The sequence below is a fragment of the Carassius carassius genome, chromosome 49 (genome assembly GCF_963082965.1).
Source record: "Carassius carassius chromosome 49, fCarCar2.1, whole genome shotgun sequence".
Classification (NCBI taxonomy): Eukaryota; Metazoa; Chordata; class Actinopteri; order Cypriniformes; family Cyprinidae; genus Carassius; species Carassius carassius.
This window is the reverse complement of record NC_081803.1, coordinates 3,558,635-3,579,817: the sequence shown is the minus strand read 5'-3', so window position 1 is coordinate 3,579,817 and position 21,183 is coordinate 3,558,635. Positions and strand designations below refer to the sequence as shown.

The 21,183-nt window shown below is 40.2% G+C and overlaps 1 protein-coding gene across 5 annotated transcripts in view; it reads left to right on the top strand.

The window, feature by feature from the left end:
- Window positions 1-21,183, top strand: part of LOC132132113 (SH2 domain-containing protein 3C-like) — a 47,766-nt gene that overhangs the window by 21,832 nt on the left and 4,751 nt on the right. For 3 of the 5 annotated variants that reach the window (XM_059544370.1, XM_059544374.1, XM_059544373.1), the window contains 4 exons: window positions 11,488-11,616; window positions 13,532-13,959; window positions 14,976-15,076; window positions 16,398-16,888. In XM_059544370.1, the coding sequence (XP_059400353.1) occupies window positions 11,488-11,616; window positions 13,532-13,959; window positions 14,976-15,076; window positions 16,398-16,888 (1,149 nt within the window). Of the gene's footprint in view, window positions 1-11,487; window positions 11,617-13,531; window positions 13,960-14,626; window positions 14,705-14,975; window positions 15,077-16,397; window positions 16,889-21,183 lie in introns of all 5 variants that reach the window. The other 2 variants (XM_059544369.1, XM_059544372.1) reach the window with 1 other exon arrangement.

Sequence of the window (21,183 nt, the reverse complement as noted above, 5' to 3'; positions counted from 1 at the left end):
ATGTTTGTTAAAGCATTCCCTTATAAAAATTAACCATGGTCTTTACTACAAATACCCCCCCCCCCCCCCCCAAAAAAAAGAACATGCTTACTATGCTTGAACTATGATAACCAGTGTGGTTTTGCAACATTAACCTTTTTTAACCATGGCATTTGTAGTAAAACTGTGGCTATACAAATGGTAGTCAATATGCCAAAAGACTGTGGTTACTGCCCTTTTACTATAATAAAACCTTGGTTCATTTTTGTAAGGGTTCAAGTGTTGAAGTTAACCACCACAATCATTATGTATTTTCCAAACATTCTGTTTTTACTTTGTGGGAATTAAAATCTTGAATGAGGCTCCCGCTGTTTCTATGATTTCAGCTTTTTGTAGCTTATGTGCTATCTGGCTAATACGGATGCCATGAATGTCGAGGCATTTATCTGCAGAGATATGTTCTTTTCAAACCCATGATGAAAGATAAGTCATGTGTGTTTTCCTGTGGTGCTTGCCCCCCTCTATGACACCATATGCCCAACCCATCTGAAACACACTTGCTTTGAGCTGCTCCCCAAACACATAGGGACCAAAAGACCCGTAGACCCCATATGGCCAGTTTTCTCTTGCTGCCAGTCCTCTGTCTCTCTCTCGTACGTGAGCCCGGAGGGAAGAGGGTAATCAGGATGTTTCTCCTGCGCCTGTCAACATAACAGGCCCATGTGTCACAGAGCTGCATTACGAACCGGCAGAGGCACACAATAGTAGCACACACACAAAAATAAATACACTCAGTCTTATGCATGAGGATTTTTAACTAGGGCGAAATATACCAGTGGAGATTTGTGATTTCAGGCAGTTTATCCTTCTCTTTAGTAGTTTCATCATTATTTTGCTTTTTACATCATTCTATTATTTGGAGTTTTTTTTTTTTTTTAACTAGATTCTAGGGTTCTAGGGGATCTGTGAGAGAAACAACTGGTTTTACAAGATGTATTTCAGAGCTCTCAAAATAAACATAAGTAAATGCAATGTAACACACATTTAATGTATATGCTTTTGATATTACAATAATAATATTAATTATTATTATTTTATAATAATACTGTTTATTATTTACATCTGTTAAATTTATTATTATTTTGTATTTCTCTTTACCTTTTGGATAAAAATCAAATTAAAAAAGTTATTCAAATACTGTTTAATATTTTATGAATTTTTTCTAAAGGCTATTTGGGAAAGAAATTGAAGGTTATATTATTATTATTTTTATTATTATTATTATTATTATTATTATTATTATTATACTGACTGCTAAAGTGTAAGAATAAGAAATAAAAGCCAAATATATGAGGAGGCTCATGTGGAGTCACACATCCTCTAAGACAGCGAGTCACATGCCATTATCCAGCAATAACTCCCAGCATTCTTCAGCTGAATTAGAAGTGTGGAAGCTAATTAATAATTGATGCTTAATTATGAATCTCATCTGGAACAATCATTACCTATGCATAGGAAATCATTCAGACCCTGAGGCCTGATGGATTGCAGGAAGCACTTAGTCTTTATAGAAATGCTTGAACTGGAATGTATGTCAGCACACCCAGAATTCCCCACACGCCACAACAGCAGATCACCGGCCTAATGTTGCAGACAGAACAGCTGGCTGATGGGGTGTCGTCCATATGCACCCACCCTGAATTTCCCCCTCTTTCCCCCCAAGACAAATCTCACTGCCCTTGAGTCGTCCCATCAGAGGGGATCAAGCAGCATTTCCATGACAACAGCATATCCAGGTGTTTGCTCTCCAAGTGTTGAGGTCACAGTCTTGGCACGTGAGAAAATGGCCCATTCACACACACACAAACATACACACACGACCCTCTGGGGAACACGGCAAAGCAAAATGCCCACCGTGGCATGCAGCTGACTGATCAGGTTTGACAGAAGCCAGTGTGTGTATCTGTGTTTTGACGTGGGACTGGCTGTATCCAAATGCTAAAAAGCGCTGCTTCTTTTTTAATGGGTGAAGAGGGTTGCCAATAACAGGAAATGCAGGGCGGCTTTGAGATGACCTAATTCCTGCTCTGCTGTGAGCTGAGGTCATGCTGTGCTCTTCAAACTTCTGCTGCTAATTTTTTTTTTAAAGTGGACTGCGGGTGTATGTGCATCCCTATAGAGTAGTATCAAAACGTCTCATGGTACAACCAGTGTTGGGGAAAGTTACTTTTAAAAGTAATGCATTACAATATTGGAATACAATATTATGGAAATTAAGACATTAAGTTACCTTTGCTTTACTTCTTTCACCTGGGCTGGGCTTTTTTTATTTGTTTTTTTAAAAACAAAAATCCCAAAAGTTATATTTTTTTGCAAATATAAAGGCTGTTTTACACCAAAAGTGAAATGAATAGCTCATGCAGAAGGAAGTGCCTCTGATATATGTATAGAAGAGATGTCAGCAAATAAATGGGAGAACAGAGTAACTTGCGTTACTTATTTGAAACAGTAACCAATATTGAATTGTAAATGTTTGTTGCTGGGTGGAACATTAAATAACGCGACTCACACGTCTCCTGGAAATCCTGTTTAATTCAACCAATCCAATGACGATTTCGAAACTCCCGCAGTAGTTCCAGTTTTGTGTATTAATGTTTTAAATATCATCAACTAACAGTGAAGTTTTATCATTTATTCATCTAGGTTAATGATAATTTATAAAATGACTTTTACATTAATTTGAGTGTAATTGTCTTTCATAAAGCAATGACCAATGTGATTGTATATATTTCTATTTATTATTATTTGTTTTATGGTTTATTTATACCTGAAAAAATAATTATGTACACTTAACCAAATTCTGCAAAACTGTTATTTTATTTGAGTGTATTAAGTTAACTGTTTCCTGATTCTTCATATGTAAAGACCCTAGAGATCACAAAAATGTCTCAGACATTGCTCAGATTTGCCATTTTACTAATGCCTACCATCAACAGTTCTCAATATCAACTCAAATATTTCTTAATTTCCTCAAAGGATTAATTATCTGAGGTATATCATCTGCATACATTTTATAGCTTTCTCATTTTATATATTCTTATTATATGTCAACAGTTTTCTCAGTTGTGTTTTTTTTATTATCTTATGGAATATTAGGAAAAACGAAGTTGATAATTCAATGAAACGACCCCATTTAGTCTCGTTATGAAGTTATGAAAGACTTTATAACTCATTATGAAGTTATGTTACGTTATAAGTTATGAAAGAGACCAACTTTCGAGCAATAACATTTTCAGACATGTTCTACAGTAATGGCTTAGAAAAAGTACCTTGGAGTCCCATGTAAATACAATCAGTGGTACTGCCACAGTCATTTTTTCTTTCATGTTGACTTTGTTTGCAGACCCTTTGGCGAAGTCGATGGCAGCTGTGCAGTTGGCTTCAAGACTAGAGACTTCACAGTCAAGAGTCATTGCACCTAAATTTGTCTGCAAAGCACAAGAGGGAGAAACAAGTGCAGTGAAAAGACAGAACGAGAGAGAAACCACAGAAAAGGGGAAGAATAGAGAAATTTAGGCCTGATGCCAAGCTGGAAATCTGCTGAAATTATACAAGCGGTTAATATGTCACTTTGAACATTTGTAAACCTTGATTTAACATTCTTATTTGCATATTCAGGAGCTCATGACAAACTGACACAACATTGTTTTAATAATTGCTTGTTCATCTGTGAAAATGTCATCATATTAGTCTGGCTGTTTTAAACAAATAATACGGTATCTGGTTTATTCCAGTTCAAACGTGCTGTGGTCTCAGCCCGAGGTTTAAAAAGATTGTAACCCAGGCTTGAACGCAATGTGAAAAACCCTAATGCATAGATTTGTATATGAGAAAGAATTATGGCTAAACACACAACAAAACTGTCCTATATCAGAAAAAATATACAGTACAGACCAAAAGTTTGGACACACCTTCTCATTCAAAGAGTTTTCTTTATTTTCATGACTATGAAAATTGTAGAGTCACACTGAAGGCATCAAGGGCTATTTGACCAAGAAGGAGAGTGATGGGGTGCTGCGCCAGATGACCTGGTCTCCACAGTCACCGGACCTGAACCCAATCGAGATGGTTTAGGGGTAAGCTGGACCGCAGACGGAAGGCAAAAGGGCCAAAAAGTGCTAAGCATCTCTCGGGGAACTCCTTCAAGACTGTTGGAAGACCATTTCAGGTGACTACCTCTTGAAGCTCATCAAGAGAACGCCAAGAGTGTGCAAAGCAGTAATCAAAGCAAAATGTGGCTACTTTGAAGAACCTAGAATATGACATATTTTCAGTTGTTTCACACTTTTTGGTTATGTATATAATTCCATATATAATTCCACATGTGTTAATTCATAGTTTTGATGCCTTCAGTGTGAATCTACAATTTTCATAGTCATGAAAATAAAGAAAACTCTTTGAATGAAAAGGTGTGTCCAAACTTTTGGTCTGTACTGTATATATAAAATACATTTTATGGGGTCTGATATCACACTGAGCTTATGAATTAGTTCACGATCTAGAGTGCATTATTCAATGCTTACTGAATTAATAATTGAGCATGAGCACTAACCCTGTGCTATAGTTCCTCACGACGCTCCGGGACAGTGAGTCAGACACTCGAAATATGGAGAAAAGAATTGACTCATGCTATGTTTATTTACAGTATCTTTTCATTAAGCTTTACTGAGAGTCTTTGGATACAAGGTTATGTACTGTATTCTTCCATTAAATTTAGTGGAAGTTTAGACTGTTTTGATTGAACCTAGAGGTTTAATATAATGAAAAGTTACAGAAAATTCTGCCATCATTCGCTCATCCTATTGCCATTCAAAATATATAGTCCTAATTGTCTTCCTGAACATGCAGATTGTTCTTGTCAGTATACTATCCTAAAAAGGCACAAGACCTGTCACTGGGCTGGAACCTCAAAAGCCAATAATATAGGCTATGTACAATTTAGATACAAATAAGCACATTTAAGGTACTTGCATGCACCCTTATATTCAAAGGTTTTATACAGTGACCAAGAGCGACCATGCAGTGAAAATAGATGATGATGATTTGTACTGTCATGCTCCAAAATGGACAAAAAGAACCATTAATTTACCTAAAAAGCAGTCCATGGGCCTACTGCTTGTTTATTACTACTGGCATTCAATCTGCAACTGCAAGTTGAATTTGGTATGAATTTGAGAGCTGTGGCAGATGGGAAGTTTTCAATAAAAATTTTGGCTTCAGAAGACTTGAAAAACTATTTTTCCATAAATGACTGTCAATTTTCAATTTATGAACAAAAGCAGATTGAAAATTCTCTTAATGTCTTCTTTTGTGTTCTGTGGTTAAAAAGAAAACATCATGAGTGAATGATTGAGTAAAGATACGTTTATACAACAACAATGCACTAAAAACAGAAAAGGTTTCCACAAAAATGACAAAAAAATGCTGTAGTATGCGTGCCAGACCAGTAGTTGGAGATGTCACTTTGTAAGGAAACATTAAAAGGCTGTGCACATATAACTGAACACGTAATACGCATGCACAAAGTTTTTGTAGTTTACACGGAGATGATTATGGTACAGTTTTCAAAACTTTGAAATCTGTTTCGAAAGTTTGCATTTTCAGGTCCCCAAAACACTGTTGTCATGTAAACGAACGGCCAATGCATTTATAAACAAAAAAATCCTGTTTTCAGTTGAAAATAGCGTCATGTAAACGGAAAAATGTTCATCCTTGAATGACCTGTTCCTTCAAGAAATCAATTTCATGTGAACTTTTAGCCTCTTGTATAATAATTAAGGTCATCTTACCGTTCTGAGCTGATCTGAGATCCAAAATATTTCAGTTTTGTGGATCTGTATGTTCATATAAACAAGGTTATCAATTTACATCTCTTAGGTGTGCACATAATAATCTTAGTATTGTTGTTAATAGAGTCATATGAGCTGTAGTACCTCATCTGACCCGCATATGTGTGTGTTAAGCCGCAGAGAGTGTTTGGGTGTGTGTTTGAAACAGAGACAATCCAAGAAACAGAAATCGTTTAAAGATCTAATATGTTGGGATCTAGGCCAGTGATGACAGATATAGGGATTTAGGGAAGATTTGGGTTGTGTAAGACAGGAGGGATAGATGAAGGGATAATGCAAAGATGTTTTTTTTATCAGGGAGATAACGGCATGATAGGGGCATTAAGATGGCTTAAGGTGGGATAAAGGTACAGCAACACCGCATGGGCAGCAGATGGACAACATCTTAAAATCGGGATCCCTGAGTCAACCGGAGGGAAAGGTCACAAGACTGGGTGTATTTGTCAGTGTCTATGTAGAAGGACAGAGCTTAAACCTCAAACATTAACACTTCAAAGTTTAAAAAAGTTTGTAATTCAAAATGTCTTATTAACATTGTGCGATTACCCAGATATACCCTCAGAGGCTTGAAACATACTCTGCACTAGTGGTTGTGCTGGAGTTGATATTGAACATCAAATAGTTACCCAACACAAAATGTCTTATAAATAAAACAATAAAAATGTATACGACCATGAATTGCATAGAACCAAAATGATGCGCAATTATTTGCTGCAAACTGTGCATTAAGCATAAACCTTTAAGGGGAATCTTTGTGGACATGTTAAAGCTGAAATACACTACTCTACTCTGAATAGACTGTAAAATGCTAGATATCATACACTTACCTACTTTGTAAACGGTCACAGAGGAAAAACTGGACATCATACACTAAACAATTAAGGATCATACATTACCAGAGTTGCAAGTCATTCTGATCACAACCGGTATGCACCGGTACTCAGTACCGCCACTTCCAAATATAGCTCTTGAGCGTACCCCCACCTCTCTGTGCGCCCAGAACGTGCTTTTAGTGTACCGGTACGCTCATTTGGACATCTGTTTTAATAGAGGTTTCAATCTTTTGCCTGCACTGCCGCTTTTCAGAGCGCCCTTCACAATGCACGCTTCCTAAGAGGCCGTTCACATATCGCGTCTTTTGCACGCTCAAGTTCATTATTTCCAATGTAGGCGCGCGGTATGCGCGCTCATAATGGAAGCGTTTTTCCAAGCACATCCGCACCGCATCGAGTTAAAAACATCTCAACTTTTCAGAATGCCGCGAGCTCACCGCAGTTTATGTGACAAGAACTAACCAATCAGCTTCATCCTTTCCCGAACAATGCTGAAAGCTCAGCCAAGATGAAGGAACAGCTGATCATAGCTGTATATGGATTGCCATTTTTAAATAAATTTAGTAGCAGAACTACTGCAAGCGATTTTTAGTGCTGCAAATCCATTTATCCTTTGCTGAAATTTCCGCGTCTTCATCGAGAGAGCAGGTCATGGTTGCTTAGCAACAGCAGACGCCTCAGGAGCGCAAGTGGCCCCGACACGATTTTAGGCGCCACATGTGAACGGCCCTTAATTCATCCCACCCAGAGCAGAGACTACATTACCCATACACCCTTAAGTGAAAAGCGCATGCGTCGCTTTTGCCGCTGTCAGTGTCAACAACTCAACGTGACCGGAGAAGGTGTGTGAAACACTCGGCTTGTTAAAAATACAAATACAGTGAACAACACTTAATATGCTCTCCTGGCTTGAGACTCTGAGTACTAAAAGAACATGGTCAGAATCAGGCTGACACCCCACCAAGCCAGAATGATATCGCTGCCGGTCAGACGCAAGCTAATGAAGTACTGCAGTAGCTCTTTCTAAGGGTATTTTTTCAAAATCCTTTTGCACATTTTATTTATGTTCAGTAGCTCTTTCTAGCTCAAGCAAATCCACAAACTAATAAAATGATTTATTATTTCCTTATAAGGTCATCTGTTGACTGCTGTATATGAAACCCCTTAAATATGGTTGTTGTTACCTCAGGGGATGAGGGGAGTCATTAAAAAAAAAATTATATATATATATATATATATATATATATATATATATAGGCTATAATAGAGTACCGGCAACTCTTTTGGGCCACTTAAAGCACTGATCACAACAAACTGTCTTGTTATCTCTCACTGCATTGGGTCAGTGCTCAGAAGGGCCGACTGGATTAGCTCTAACCCAGAGAGCAGACTCAATGACAGGCGCTGACCTGTGAAGCTTTATCTGCCATATCTGCGGTTGGTGTCAGCCTAATGGTTTTTTGTGTCTATGTCTTTCCTTTCACCCAGAGGAGCAGCTGCACTCACTCAGATCTGGTGGATTAGATGGGTGGGTGTCTTGGTTAAATGGAGCGCCGTGATTGGCGGAAGAAGAGAATGGGGATATTGAGTGTAATTGGGTGATGAATCTTGCTGGATGTTATTCATGACAAGCCATGGGGGTTTGAAGATAAACACCTCTGAATGGGTTGGTGTTTGTGCATGAAATTACGTAGGGATTTTTACGTAGGGAGTGTGCATTATTGTACATGTCCAAGTTGGCAGCAATAGTACTTTGTATAAATGTAAAATAATAAATCCTAAATAGACAAAGTGCTGCTGCTTAGTCTAGTAAATATGGTGAAATGTGGATATGTGCAGTTGTTACCTCAAGTAGCCATTTATAATGGGTAAATGCTTCTGTATCTACTATATTTCCAACAGAAATCCATTTGTATTAAAATTGAGAACACAAAATATATTTATGACAATATTAATCTGTGAGAAATGATTTGAGGTCCAGATGGAACTGGTTGGGATCTGAATCCTACTTTTTGGTGACTTTTGTTGAAGGTTATGTCTGTGCTTTCCCATGCTTTCTGGTTTATTTGTCCTCTGGAAAAAGTTTAGTGTCAGTGCTGTCTCTTTGCTGCCTGTGCCCTGTCATGTTCCAGGAAGTATAATTGTTGATCATTATGCATTGGCCTCTTGCTTTGTAAAATGCTTGAGGTGTGTGTGTGTGTGTGTGTGTGTGTGTGTGTGTGTGTGTGTGTGTGTGTGTGTGTGTGTGTGTGTGTGTGTGTGTGTGTGTGTGTGTGTGTGTGTGTGTGTGTGGTGCATGAGACATATGAAGGCACCAGGCCGACTCACACAATAGGAAGTTTCCATGACAACGAGAGCCTCAGTGCTGGGGGTGTGTGTGCAGCATAGGGCCTATCAACCCCTTTCCATCTCTCCTTTTATCTCCTCTGTACCTTGAAATTCTTTCTGTCCTTGTGCATCTGTAGCGGTTGCACTGTGCATTTGTGTGTGTGTGTGTGTGTTTGTGCATGTGGTCAGGTCAGGTCATTTCCCCCAGCATGCGCCTCATTAGACTGCCAGAAGTGGTTTCTCTGTGGAAGAAAGAGGGCAGTGAGAAAGACATTTTAGCCCTCCAGGAGCAGCTCTAAGTGGGGTAAGGGGACTTGAAACAGCCCAGGTGTCTCTCTGGAGTCTTCAGAAATCAGTGTTCGAAAGCAGAACGCAGCTTGATCCCATTCAATCTCTCTTCAGGCACTTTAATGAGTGAAACTCTGCAGAAACAATGCATGACAATGCATGCTTGCCTAGGCTTATTCTGAACTCCTGTTTCCTTTATCAGATCTTCTGGTGCTCTGCTTTTGTCTCATCTCACCTCACTTTGTCTCATCTTTTCTCATAGCTTCTCTTATTGTCTCATTTCTTTTCTTGTCTCAGATTACCTCCTTTTCCTATCTTGTCTAGCTCGTCTCATCATACCTCACTTTGTCTCATCTTGTCTTTCCTCATCTAGACCATTCTCTTCTCTTCTCATCTTGTCTCTTCTCTTCTTGTATCAATTCATCTCTTGTTTTCAACTTTTCTTGCCTTGTTTTGTGTTGCTCTTTTCTCATCTCACTTCACTTCATGTCGTCTCATCTCATCTTATAATTTCTTGTCTTATCTTTTCTTACCTTGTCTCGCTCTCGTCTCATGTAACGTGTTGTCTCATCTTAGCTTTTCTTGTCTTAATTCACATTGTTGCATCTCATTTTGTCTCGCTTCTGTCTCATCTCACTTCACGTCATCTTGTCTCATCTTAGCTTTTCTTGTCTCAATTTAAATGTTTGCATCTTGTTTTGTCTCGCTCTTGACTCATCTCACTTCACGTCATCTTGTCTCATCTTAGCTTTTCTTGTCTCAATTTAAATGTTTGCATTTTGTTTTGTCTCGCTCTTGACTCATCTCATGTAACGTCGTCTTGTCTCATCTTAGCTTTTCTTGTCTCAATTTAAATTTTTGCATCTTGTTTTGTCTCACTCTCATCTCACTTCACATCGTCTTGTCACATCTTAGATTTTCTTGTCTCAATTCATCTAGATTTTTTTCAAATTTCTCATCATGTCTGTTCTCATCTTCTCTTCTCATCATGATTCACCTCTTCTTTTTATATTTTGTCTTGCCTTGCTACTTTTCTCAGCTCACCTTATTTTTTTCTCATCTGTTCTCTTGGAAGCACAGTATAGGTGAAACTTATAAACAAGTTAACTCACTCCTTGAATAAACACTAATAAAGTTGGAGGAGAGAATTTCCAAAAACTGGAAAAGGGTCATCTGCCTCTTGTGAGAGGCACCTCTCATAAGTCAATATGAAGGTACTCATATCAGCCTAGCACTGTTATCGCTCGCACACTGGGTTTTCTCTATGGTCCCAAATCAAGAATATATGACACCAGAATATTGTACCTTGTGGCCATCTTCAAGCAGCAAAAGACAATTACAGACGCCTATATGAAATTACAGAGAGGTCTGGTGAGACCCAGGTGGTGGATTCAGCCCCTGGAGGCAGAGACAAAAGCAATAACTCCCTACACTTGACCTTGCCTCACTATCTTTCCACACTTTCCACACACACACACACACATAACCAGTTAAATGACAGTGGAAATCTAGCATCTTTTCCTGTTCCCATGTGTAAAAATCAGTCAAAGAGTGAAAGCAAGCAGATGTTTAATCCGTTTATCTCAGACAGAGAGAGGAAGAGACCATTAGAGTCACCCAGGATTGTAAAATTGATCCCACATCTCCCATATTCGCCCTGTTAGTGCCCTAAGCTATGTCCGTTGTCTCTTTATTGACTTCATTACAATGCCGCCGGTGTTTGGATTAGTTTTCCTGTGTCACAGAGGGCCAAGACCTTCGCCTTGAGCTGTCACACTCATAGATTATGCATTATTTCTACTGGACACAGAGTGCCTTTTTCTAAACAACGTTGTTCTTTGAGTGAGACGAGCAAGCCTCTTCCTGCATTGTGTATTTGTATGCTTTGATTTTAGCAAAATGGTTAGATGTTACATAAATTATAAAGAAGAATATGTGCAGTGAAGCTCTGTGTGACTCAAATTACTTTTTCATTTCTCATATGGATTGATACGTCAGTTTGATGAGTGAGGCAATAAACCTTGCCATTGTTGTTCAAGAATGTTTAGTTTTTTTCTCAGGGTGATCAATAGCTTGCTGTATCATATATTTGTGTGTTCATGAAGTAGAGTGGTGTGACTTATCTGTTGGTTTTTATGTGTTTTTTGCAGTTCTCCAAGGAGAAGTACCTCCTGGAGTCACCCCCGGAGAAACTCAGGAAGGAGCTGGAGGAGGAGCTCAAACTCAGTAGCAGTGACATGAGGAGCCACGGCTGGTACCATGGCCATATTCCACGAGAGGTGTGTTTGTGGTACAATCTCACGCAGCCAGAATTTTGAATAAACGCAACAGGGTCTGGTCCACTTTGCAGCCTATTCTAGTACTTAGACGAAAAGAAAATGTCATGTAAAACGACATTTAATTTTGGAAGTTAATTCTGGATTTGGAGGTGGATTTGTGTCAAATTGATTATACCACAATAATAAAACAGTGTACAAAAAATATGGAAACTTGTTTCTGCCATTGAATAAAAAAAGAAAAGAAAAAAAAGCTATTTGCAACTTTTTATCTCACAGTTTACATCTCATAATTCTGAGCTTTTTTCTCAGAATTGCATGATATATAGTCGCAAATACATGTTATATATTCAGAATTGTGAGATATAAACTTGCAACAGTAAGAAAATTGTGAGTCTTTTTTTTCATCTAAATTGTACTTTAAAATGGTAAAATTGAGAAGTTATATCTCAAGAAAAAAGTCAGAATTGCAGTTCCCATTTTATTTCTCACAACTCCAAGTTTATATCCTGCAATTCTGTTTAGTTGTAAGTTTATATCTCACAATTCTGGGGGAAAAAAGTCAGAATTGAGATTCATCTTTAGAATTGCGAGTTTATGTCTCACTTCTCACAGTTGCAAACTTATAGTTTAAGGGGATTTTTTGTGTGATTGGCTTTCACCTCTTTGTATTAAACTATGAATGCACAAATGATTCTGTTTTTCTTTAAGATACTTAATTATAATTAGTTTATAAACATTATTTTATGCACTTTTTTCACAGTCATATTTTCTTATGCTTTGAATAAACGTGCATTAGTAATATTTTGCCCAATGGCCCTCTTGTGGCCTCAGAAGAGAAGCCAAAAGCTTTTCTTCACCCTAACTGAAATTATGCATTGTAAATTCGAATATATATTCGAATTTTGATAATATTTATTTTTCAGCCATCTTGACAGCCCTATCACATGGACTGTCTGCCATCTATGGCTATACCTTCCCAAAATCTCAAACTGTTCTCTCAAACAAATAGAGCAATGTTTTTAAAGTACCAGTGTTTCACTCCTCAGGAAACCGCCTACAAATGACTTCCAGTTGTCTCTGCATATTAAGTGGTAATGGATGAAAGTATTTTAACTTCAAAAAGATTGCACACCTCAACACTGGGAACAATAACAAAGGGAAGTCCACACTACGATGCCCAAACAAGTGTGCATGTAACTGGAGAAGTTCTTCAATTAAAACCTTCGTTAGCAGTTTTACAGTATTTTTCTATGTGCATTCTATAAATTATGTTTTGATGTGTACTGTATATTTGCTTGTTTTGGGCATGTTTGGGTTTTTCAGTCAGCATGTGTTTGTGAGAGAGTGTGTTTGTGTCCTTTTTTGCACCATAGAGCCGTCAAACTACAGCCCACGCTGTCTCTACTATGAGAGCAGCCATCTGGGCATTAGCATAATGTATTCCTGCTCAAGCTGGAGTAAAGAGAAACTCCAGCCACCTCTATTAAAAACTATAGCTAGTCGCCATGGCGATACGCCCCCATGCTGCACTTCTGACCTCACCAAATGTACTGTTGTGCCATCTGCTGGAACAGAGGCATGTAGTACATAAAGTATCACATCTGTGGCATTTAATCAAAACTTGTGTAAAGTATACAAGTTATTCTATGGATTCAGTTGCTAACAATGATCTCAACTTGTTAACAAAAATATCAGCAAAAATTTCGATTACCACAGAAAGTAATTTTTAATTATTTATTTGAATGTAAAATGTGTTTATTTCAAAAAACCAACACATTTCCACTGGAATGTTCTGGGGGGAAAAGTGTCTAAAAAGTAGCATGTTGAGATGTGGTGCTTATGTGGGAAATGTGGGTTTGAGTCCAGCTCGCAACATTTCCTTTAATAATACCTTTTCTTTTATTTGTGTGAACAGGCCTCAGAAACTTTGGTTCTGCGTAGCGGTGACTTCCTCGTACGGGACTCCCTGTCGACCGTGGGCGACTACGTCCTCACGTGTCGCTGGCAGCAGGAAGTCATCCACTCTCGGATCAGTAAAGTCCTTGTCAAAAGCGGGCAAACCAAAATCCAGTACATGCTGGAGCATGAGAGCTTTGACTCTGTCCCCACACTGGTCAGGCACCATGCTGGCACGGGACGACCCGTGTGCCCACGCACTGGAGCTCAGCTGCTGTGTCCGGTCAACCGCACGCTGCCTCTGAGATACCTGGAGGCGACGTTTGCTTTGGCCGGTGGGAGACCGGGATCTGCACATTCACCATCGACCCCAAGGGGGGCGCACATCAAGAGAAGAAGCGTTACTATGACAGATGGACTGACGACAGAGAAGATCATTCCTCACAGGTAGACCTTCATCATCATCATCATCTTCTTCTTCTCAAATAATAAAATAACAAAAATTATAAAAATATAGTGCCTTGTTTTCTTTTGTGACCATATTCATGTTTTTTTAGTGACCACCAGGAGTTAAATTGGTTCAGAATCACAAAATAATACTTAGGTTTATTTTTTTTGTTTTTTCTTCACTGAAAAAATGTTTCATTCATCCAATTAAAAACAATTTAGGGTAATGATTCACATCTATATTTTTTAACTCGAGCCAATGGAAAATAAATCACTTGCCCTTAGGGAAACTATAGTCCTGTAAACTATAGTCATTTAGTGTTTTTAGTGACCACCAGGAGTTAAACTGGTTCAGTCTCAAAATAACATTTTGTTTTGTTTTGATTTATTTATTTTGTATCAAAATTCATTTTTGTTTTTGAATTGACCACCAGAGGTCTCAAAATAACATGTTCTGTGACAATATTCATTTTAGTTTTTAATGATCACCAGGCATTAAATTAGTTTAGAGTCTCAATTTTTTTATTTCATTCATTTATTTATTTATTTATTTTTTGTATATATATCTTAATCTTGAAAATGTTCAGGTATCGCAGGACTGAGATCAGGCATATTAACAGGTCAGAGATGCAGGAGTGATGTGCTCATGTAGGATGTCTTGTATTAGCAGTGCGGCCCAGCCTACAGAGCCAGATGAGCCTCAGACAGTCGAGCCAGAGGTGAAACCAGCGGAGGGCAGCAGCTGGTGTGTGTGTGTGTGTGTGTGGTGTGTGTGTGTGTGTGTTCACAGCTGGCACAGACCCCCTCCCACTCACTACTGTTTTCCACACAGATTTGGCCACATGGAAACCCTTCACCTGCTTCTGTGCATGTCGTCTCTAGCAGCGCTGAATGTGTTTTTCAGAAAGCTTGTAGCTGTGGCTTATAAGTTGTCCGCCATGCTTGATTGTTTTGACATGTAAAATGTGTTTTGATATATATAATGAAGGATTTAATAGCATGTTTGTCTTCTCCAGCCCCTCTACAGTGCATCATAAGGATGCGATGAGGAACTGTGCCATGAGCATGGATCAGATCCAAGAGTACCACTGCCCGCTGTCCCCTGCCTACAGCTCCAGTGAGTCCACACACACATTCTCATTCATGTCTCTGAACATTAAAACCAACTGATTCTGTTAGCCCACCCTAATAGTAAAGGATAATGTACATCCGGGTGGTTGTTACCGCAAAATAATCCTAGACAGGGTGATCAGGACCTCATGAACATGAAGTGAATTACTGATTTGATTTGAAATATGTTATTAACTTCTGTGAAGAAAATACGTTCTTGGCAAGCTATAAGCCAAAATGACCAAACAAGTTCAAACATTTAAGGTACTTATTACACATATTACACAGATGATCAGCACTAACATAATAACAGGGACATGAAATATTGATTTGAGAAGAAATTTTAAAAGCTTACCTATTTATTATCTTATAGTAATCCATTAGTGGACATTCACACAGAACGAATTTTTGCTTTGAAAAAAAAAACAAGTGTTGCAGGCAGTGAAATGGGAAACAAATGCCATGGTTTAAGAACGATGTGTCCTTGGCAAGATGCAAGACGCAAAAACAATGGTCAAACACATCGATCTAGCACGTTTACATGGAAAAGTAGCAGTAATAGAAAAACGCATTCTGTGTGAACAGCCCCATCTAGTGAGTAAAAATAATCCTTCTGCACAATGAGATGAACACTACAACAATATAACCATAGGCCTACTATTGAGGGCCATTCAGACAGAACTATTGAAATGTTAAACTTTTGAAAAGCATGTCTCTTAACCTTGCATTTCACAGACCTTGTGTTTTTAACCGCAAAATGCAAGACAAAATGGAAAAATCCGAGGTCTATGGACAAGTTGCTTTTATAATATGCCGTGCCGCTGCAAAAGAAAAATGGTCAAACATGTACATTTAGCACATGTTTACATAGAAAACCATGGACAGTGGACTGCAAAAATGTCTTTGCATCCCACTTTTGCAGCATCTCACGCATGGCACAGAATTCTAAAATCACTGAGCTCAGTTTGAAAGAACTTTCTTTTTTTTTAAAACACATCCCTAGACCTTTTTAGTTCCACTACCCAGGGCCTCGCATTTTTTACCTCAAAAATACATTATTAATACTGAAGTCCTCCGGTTTCATCTTAAATGCAGTTAGTTACTGAGGGTCACCAGCTGTGCTTAAATGAAATGGAGAGAGTGTGTCCGTGATGTGATACGACAGACATGAAAGAAGAGCAAGCTTCCAATACCTTGTTGAGTGGTCATTTTTATTGATGACAGTCATTATCTGGGAATAATTGAACTACGAATGTTGCTACTGACCAATCAAAACCAAGCGTTTCAGAGAGCCATGTAAAAGTCTGTTATTTTGTTTGTTTCTCCAGTCTCCCGCCACAGTCATGGCTCAGGTGGGCGTGTCCTTGCCGTGATCCCGCCTTCTCCGGTGATGCGGCGCTCCAGCGATCCACATCTTTCACCATCCTCCTCCAATAACAACCTTACCTGCTCAGAAATGCCCCCCAGCACCCACTCCACGCCTGCCCACAGTTACCCATCAGAAAGTTCAGAGCAGGACGGCAGCTACTGTGAGCTGAGACCCAGTCAAGCCCCCATTCCTCCCTGCAAGAGCTACGTAGAGAGGCTGAGGGTTGAGGATGGCCAAAGTCCGGGCTCTGGAGCCCCAGATGGGATGGAGGGCTTCATGCTCCCCCTGGTGGAGACCAGCTCCTCCTTCAAACCTGGCAAATACCAGTCCACTCTTCTGCCAGCCGAGAATAAACCTCTGGAGATGAGTGTGTTGAAGAGGGTGAAGGAGCTGCTGGCAGAGGTGGATCCCAAAACAGCCGCCAAGCACATCACCAAGGCAGACTGCATGGTAAAAAAAATACTATATAATATATATACTACACTATATATAACATTTTCTATACATTACTACATTTTATTAGCATTTTAATAAATTCTATTAGTGTACCCACCACACTAATTGGGTGCCAAGAACAATACATCTATAACCATAAAATAAAAGTTCTGCACAAAAATTAAATAAAATTATTGAATTTTGGCAGGAGATAAAACATTATAACAAATGTTTTAGCTATTGACATTTTTCTGTGTGTTGCTTCACTGCTTATTAGGAATTCTATACAAAGCAAAGGTTATTGTTAAGTGTTCATAATAAAACAATCAATCCACAAACTCCAGTTCAACTCCATCTGAAACCAATCATAATAATGGGAACAAGTGACACATCAGGCAAAAATCCTGTTCAGAAATATTGAAAAATAAAATTATAATAATCATTTTAAAAAGAGCTCAAAATACACATTTAAACCCTTATCATAATTAGTTAACCTTTTCCAGGGTTACGTAAGAGTGAATTGACCAAAATGTTGCTTCATAATGATGCAAGTTTGGGTCATTACAGGAATTTTTTGAGTTCCTAAATTTATATTTAAATTTTATACAATGCACCTACTGTACAGATGATTTGATGTGAGACACGTTTTTTTTTAATTTAATGTTAATGTATTTTTTAAGTAAATTAAAATTTTTATAATTGAGTAAAAATATTATTTAATTTTTATTAATTAACTGTTTCTTAATTTTTTAATACATTTTCTAGAGACATTTTTCAGTTGCCTTGGGTCAAAAACAAACAGATTTTTACCCATATAGCCCAGGTTCAGTTTTTAATATAGAGACTTTTAGTTGGTTTTAGTTGGATAGGTTTTAGGTGAATGCATATTTGTAATGAATGAAAAAAAAATAATAATAATAATAATAAATACTACCTTATTGTTAATTATAGAAAATTATATTTTATATTTATTACAAAATCTAATAAGTCAGTGAGAACTGTACATATCAGTTTCTTGAGGTCTGGTCACGTGGTCTTTGTTTTGGGCCAGATTCAACTTAAAGCCCATATATATCTCTGCTATATCATGACTAGTCCCCTTAAAAAAAATGGAAACTCTGTCATCATTTACTCACAAGATATTTTTAAAAATGTTGACAGTAGCCATTTACTTAATTCATTACAGTGAGGTGGTCTTTCTGCTGGACCTTGAGGCCTGTCGCACTTCCTACAGTGCCTATGGTGGACTATGCATGGCAGGGGCGTTCTTTTCCCTGAGGCAGGCCTAAACCTGACCGCATACCACATGGTTTTGCTGCAGGGTCTTCAGCTGGGGACCACCGCTCATTGACGTTTCGCCCCTTAACCCAGAACATCTCCTGGTGGCGGGGCAGTGAACAGGGACGTCTCCCTGACACCCCCAGCAGCAAAACCTAACTAGATGTTACTCCCCAAGCCTTATCACGTCATTTCTGCCAGAACCAATGGCTTGCTTTCTCCGCTTCCTCATAGAGATCTTTGGTGGATCTGCTCAGTGTGGTTCCCCGTAATCCCAGGTCCTTGAGCAGGCATGATATTGATCTGCCCATAAAACCTCTGGCTCCCACCTCCACCAGGTACAGCCTCACTCTCCATCCACGTTCTATGCACTCCGCAACCAAGTCTGCATACTTTGCCTTCTTTCTCTCGTAAGCAGCTTCCAGCCCTTCCTCCCATGGCACTGTCAGCTCGATCACTATCACTGACTTCACAGCTGCAGACCAGAGCACCACGTCTGGTCTTAATGTGGTGCTGCATATCTCCTTTGGGAACCGGAGCTGCCTTCCCAGGTCTACTTCCATCTTCCACGCTGCCCCTGGTGTTAATTACTTGGTAGGTGGTCTCTTGCTGGTATGCATTGCGGGTTCCCCCTCCCTATGGAAGTGGATCCTACATCGACTCTCTAATGGACTCTGATTGTTTGCCTCCTGCCAACTTTTTTCCAGCACCTCTGCCAGCTTCCTAAGCACTTGGTCATGCTACCATCTGAGCCGACCCTGTGTTAGTGCTGTTTTACAGCCGGACAGAACATGCTGGAGTGAGGCATTTATGGTCTCGCAGAGATCACAGGATTGCTCCATTCCAAGCCATTGGTGGAGTTTTTTTGAGCTTGGTAGGGTATCGTATGTTGCCCTAATGAGGAAACTGAGCCGGGCTTGTGGCAGTTTCCAGACCTCTGCCCAGCTGTTAGCTCGGCTTGCAACACCCTCCCAAGTTGTCCACCGCCCCTGCTGCCCCTGTGCCACAGACCTTACTCTGAGCTCCTCCTGCTCAATCCTGGTTACCTCTGCAACAACTAGGTCCTTCCTCTCCTTCCTACTTGCCTTGGACCATAGGATGGGTGGCTCCGTCCATCCAAGACCTGTCCTCCCTGTCTGGACCGTGCCTACAATTTGTTGGTGTTGCAGCCTTCCTATCACCCTCTGCACCTCTTCCTTAGCCCTCCATTTCCTTCCAGTCTCAACTCTGGCATTTGCATCAGCCACTGCTCTATCAGAGGAATCACTTAATTCCATCACCAGCCTTGCCTTCTCCTGCCTATAGCCCAATGTGATGGATTTCAGGGGTAGCTGGAGTGAATTCCATCCATACAACCCAGCAGCTGAGAAGCACCGTGGTAGGCCAAGTCTTTGCGGATGAAAAAGTTAGCTTTTGCCTCCATCCGGCTTACTGCTGTTGAGGTGACTTTGCACAGCTTCAGAGGCCACATCACCCTTGGTTACAAAGTGAAGTGATAACACCACACCTTGTACTTTCCAGGTAGCTGGCTTGCATCAATCTTGGACACGCCTTCTGACAACTGCTGAAGGATGAATTTCCCCATAACCTTGTCTGAGAGACCGGATGTATAAAGTCTTCTCAGGCTTTGGATGGGCTGATCCACGATGCGGGGGATATCTTCCCCACTGATGGTGAAGGTGACTCTGTCGTTTCTTTCCCCCTTTCCCAACGAGAGGCTCCTTGACCTCTGTGGCTCGAACTTCATTCTGGCCCAGGTGATCAGCTCATCCAACCTCCTGAGCAACCTGGTTGTACATGGGGCGGTTCGTAACAGGCAGGTGATGTCATCCATATAGCTCCTTAAGGGCGGGAGCAGGTGTGGCACTGACCCATAGGCATTGGCTAGGTCTAGCCATATAACGTGCAGATCTTTCTTCTCCCTCTTGGTGGTTTGGATCTGTTCCCAAATCATGGAAGCATGCTCTACACAGCCAGGAAAGCCTGGGATCCAGGTCATTCTTCTTGCCATCAAGGAGAAGAAGATTTTCCCCTCCACATTTAGTAGAGCTATGCTCCTGAACTGCTCGATGGTCTTAGCATTCTGTTGTTTGGGAATAGAGACTGCCACTGCCTTCTGCCACTCAGATGGTATAGTCTGCTTAGTCCAGGTGATTCTCATCAGGGACCATAACAGCTTCAGCACTGCTGGGCAGCACTTATACAGCTTGTACGGTATTCCATTCGGGTCTGGTGCTGAAGCAGATCTTCCCCGCCGGATCACCTGCCTGATTTCGCTGAACTTTGGTGGCGATGTGTCAAACAGGGCTGATGGTTCTGAGGGTCTGGGCACATACCCTGGTGAATCTAGAGGCTTGTTCCTTGCTGGGTCACTGTACTGAGTGCGGATGTGCTCCTGCAGTTCTTCTTTGGAGACATCCAGAATTCCACTTGTCTTCTCCTCGAGGAGCCCACGTGCATACCGGAATGGATTCCTGAAGAAACTAGATCTTTCCTTTCTCCTTCCTTTTGCTCAGTTTTCTGATGCGTTCTACCCTCCGGAGATTAGCAAGGCATCTTCTGATCTCATCCCACAAAGCTTTCAAGCCCTCCTTCTCAGACTCCTCTGCCTTCCTCCAACGCTTGTGGAGCTGCCTTCTGCATACCACCAGGTCATCGATCTCTTTCTCCCTCCTGCTTTTTTATTTTATTAAGGCTTCTTTAATGGTCACCTCGCCATGCCTGTTGCTGCATTCTTCATACAGGATTTCCCCAAACAGGTTAAGCTTGGCTACCACTGAGCAACGCAGAGCTTTTTTCAGCAGCCCGCTCAGATGTTCATCCAACTTTCTTCACTCCTCAGCCTCGTTGGCCTTTGGCCACTTCATCTTGTTCCTTCGGAGTGGGTTCTTCAGGTTCCTGTCCCTTTGGCTCCCCTCCATTTTTGGGGGTTCTCCTGAGTTTACTTCCTGGCATTCATCAACGTCCCTTTCTTCCTCCTCCTTCCTTTCCTCCTGCTCTACCTCTGCAACATTTGGCCCGTTGGCACTGTG